Source organism: Adiantum capillus-veneris, chromosome 21 (genome assembly GCF_014529385.1).
Source record: "Adiantum capillus-veneris isolate H3 chromosome 21, ASM1452938v2, whole genome shotgun sequence".
Taxonomy (NCBI): domain Eukaryota; kingdom Viridiplantae; phylum Streptophyta; class Polypodiopsida; order Polypodiales; family Pteridaceae; genus Adiantum; species Adiantum capillus-veneris.
In genome coordinates this window covers 116,126,395-116,128,556 of record NC_140951.1, presented here as the reverse complement: position 1 = coordinate 116,128,556, position 2,162 = coordinate 116,126,395, and the positions used below count along the sequence as shown (strand labels likewise).

At 46.2% G+C, this 2,162-nt stretch overlaps 1 protein-coding gene across 1 annotated transcript; it reads right to left on the bottom strand.

Annotated features, from left to right (window-relative positions):
* Positions 1 to 680: 680 nt before the first annotated feature.
* LOC147431589 (uncharacterized) lies at positions 681 to 1,187 on the bottom strand. The gene is made up of 2 exons (XM_086493687.1): positions 1,071 to 1,187; positions 681 to 989 (listed from the first exon to the last, which is right to left on the bottom strand). Exons 1-2 carry the CDS (start codon positions 1,185 to 1,187, stop codon positions 681 to 683), a joined length of 426 nt encoding a protein of 141 aa, XP_086349813.1.
* Positions 1,188 to 2,162: the final 975 nt, after the last annotated feature.

The following is a 2,162-nucleotide window of genomic DNA, read 5'->3' as shown; positions in this document are numbered from 1 at the left end:
CGAGGAGTGTCGAGTGGGGTGGCTCCTGGCGGAGTAGGTAGAGGTGTGTAGCTTCTAGGAACAGTCAGCCGTGCAAAACCTGGCGTAGATGGCGATGCTGTGGCTGGTGTGGGGGCGGGCAAAGAAGGGGAGGGTAAAGAGCCTCGTCGAACACGAGGCGGTGTGGAGGCATCGGTGGCGGAATCCCCACAACAACCACCACCGCCACCACTAGAGCGCCGGTGTCTAGACGAGTGTGAAGCTCGTCTCGTCGACGCCGAAGCTTCGGAGCGCGCCGAATGCTCCGAAAGAGAGGGAGATGCGGATGGAGTAGGAACGCGCGATGATGCGCCAGAGCGATGACGCTCCACGTACCACTGTCTCTGCTGCGGTGACAAAGAAGAAAGAAACTCCTAATCATCCATACCTGCATTAAACACACGAATATTTAAACTTAATATTGAATGAATAGCTAGAGTAGACAATGACGCAAAGACCAGTAAATACAATGACGTAATGACGCATATAAATACAATGACGCAATGAATTGAGTGATAGAAGAGGCAAGTCGAAAACTCAGAATTTTCAATCAAAAGATGTGAGCGCGAGTAGAAAAGAGCGTTATACACCATGGAAGGTACTTAGAGAGCCAGAGCTTTTACAACACGGAGCAAAATTGTTCAAATACAATATTTGTGGCTTTAAGAGATCTCTCTCTCATCCTCGCATAACTCAGCATAACTTCCTATATCTATATAGAGCTCTCCGTTTAAACACATATCCTCTGTTTCATTTTGTAGCTCCTCTGCATGCACCCCATATAGAGTAGTAGCATCTTGATGCTCGTCTGGCACCACCGCAGCGGCTTCTGATTGAGCATCTTCTCTGATCTCCTCCATTGATGTCGTTGTGATTGGCACATGGTAGCCTTCATACGTCCTTGCACTACGAGGGGCTACCTCTATGACGTACCACCAGTTTGATGTAGACTTTGTAGGATGAAATATTACCTGCCAGAGCCACATAACTTACATGAGAGATTTCAAGCACATAACTTGTAAAAGGGGGATGTTAACTATTTACATAATTACTTGTTCACAATGCTCGGGTAGTACGAAAGTGTCTCTTAGGTCAGTCCATTTCTTAGTAGAATCCACCTCAAGAAAACCAGACTCTCCTCTACGCACAGTAGCATTGCGACCCTCCATGATTATCTTGAACCATTACACGTCGAACAAGTCGACAAAAAATCCTTTGTAATCGATCCTCAAAATCTCTTGCAGCGTGCCGAAGTAAGCGAGTTCCGCCACCACAGGATCTGCATCAGAGGAACGTCGTCGACTAGACTGTTCAAATTTTGCCATGATTCCACAATCTTGAGTAAAACGCTTTTTGTCGATTCGTTCCACCCTAAAATGTCGACCTTTACACCATGATGCTGTGTATGACTTATACTACAACGAACAAAGATTATGAGTGGCCGTTCAAACGTTTATAAATAAAGTCACTTGCTAGTCGTACATTGCAAACTTACCTTGGTCGCGCAACCCCGAGAGTACTCCCACTCTTCTTCAGTCACTTCGTCACCGCATTGTTGTACGCTTTTCAATTGGTTGTGCAACCATCTTAAGCTCATGAAGGTTGGTAGGCTCTCCAGAACCGCTGGATAGTGCATCGGTGGTCGTCTTCCCCGTCTCCACTCGATTCGTGCCCTTTGTCGCTCTTGGTTTGCATCCTCATATTGTGAAATCCACTTTTGCATCACTGGATTGTGAAGCATGCAAAATCGGTTGATTTTAGCCTCTAGATCTTCCGTCATCTTCTTCTCAACACCGAGATTGCACATGACAATCCCAGATATGCGCTCATCATCTATGGTTCACCATAGCGTGTCCCGGGATTTATCAAATCCATCTAGCCGCTCTCCAATGTACACTAGGGACTCTGATACCAACCAACCTTCTGCCATGCTACCCTCCGGACGTGCCTTTTGACACACATATCCCTTAAGCGTTTTCATGAAACGCTCTAAGAAGAACATCCATCTGGAATGAACTGTGCCAGCTATTTCCACCTCATCAACTATGTGAACAAGAAGATGCACCTGAATGGTTAGCATTGTAGTAGGAAAATGTTTCTCAAACATGCACACAAGCTCCGCAGCATTTAGTTTGGCGAATGGT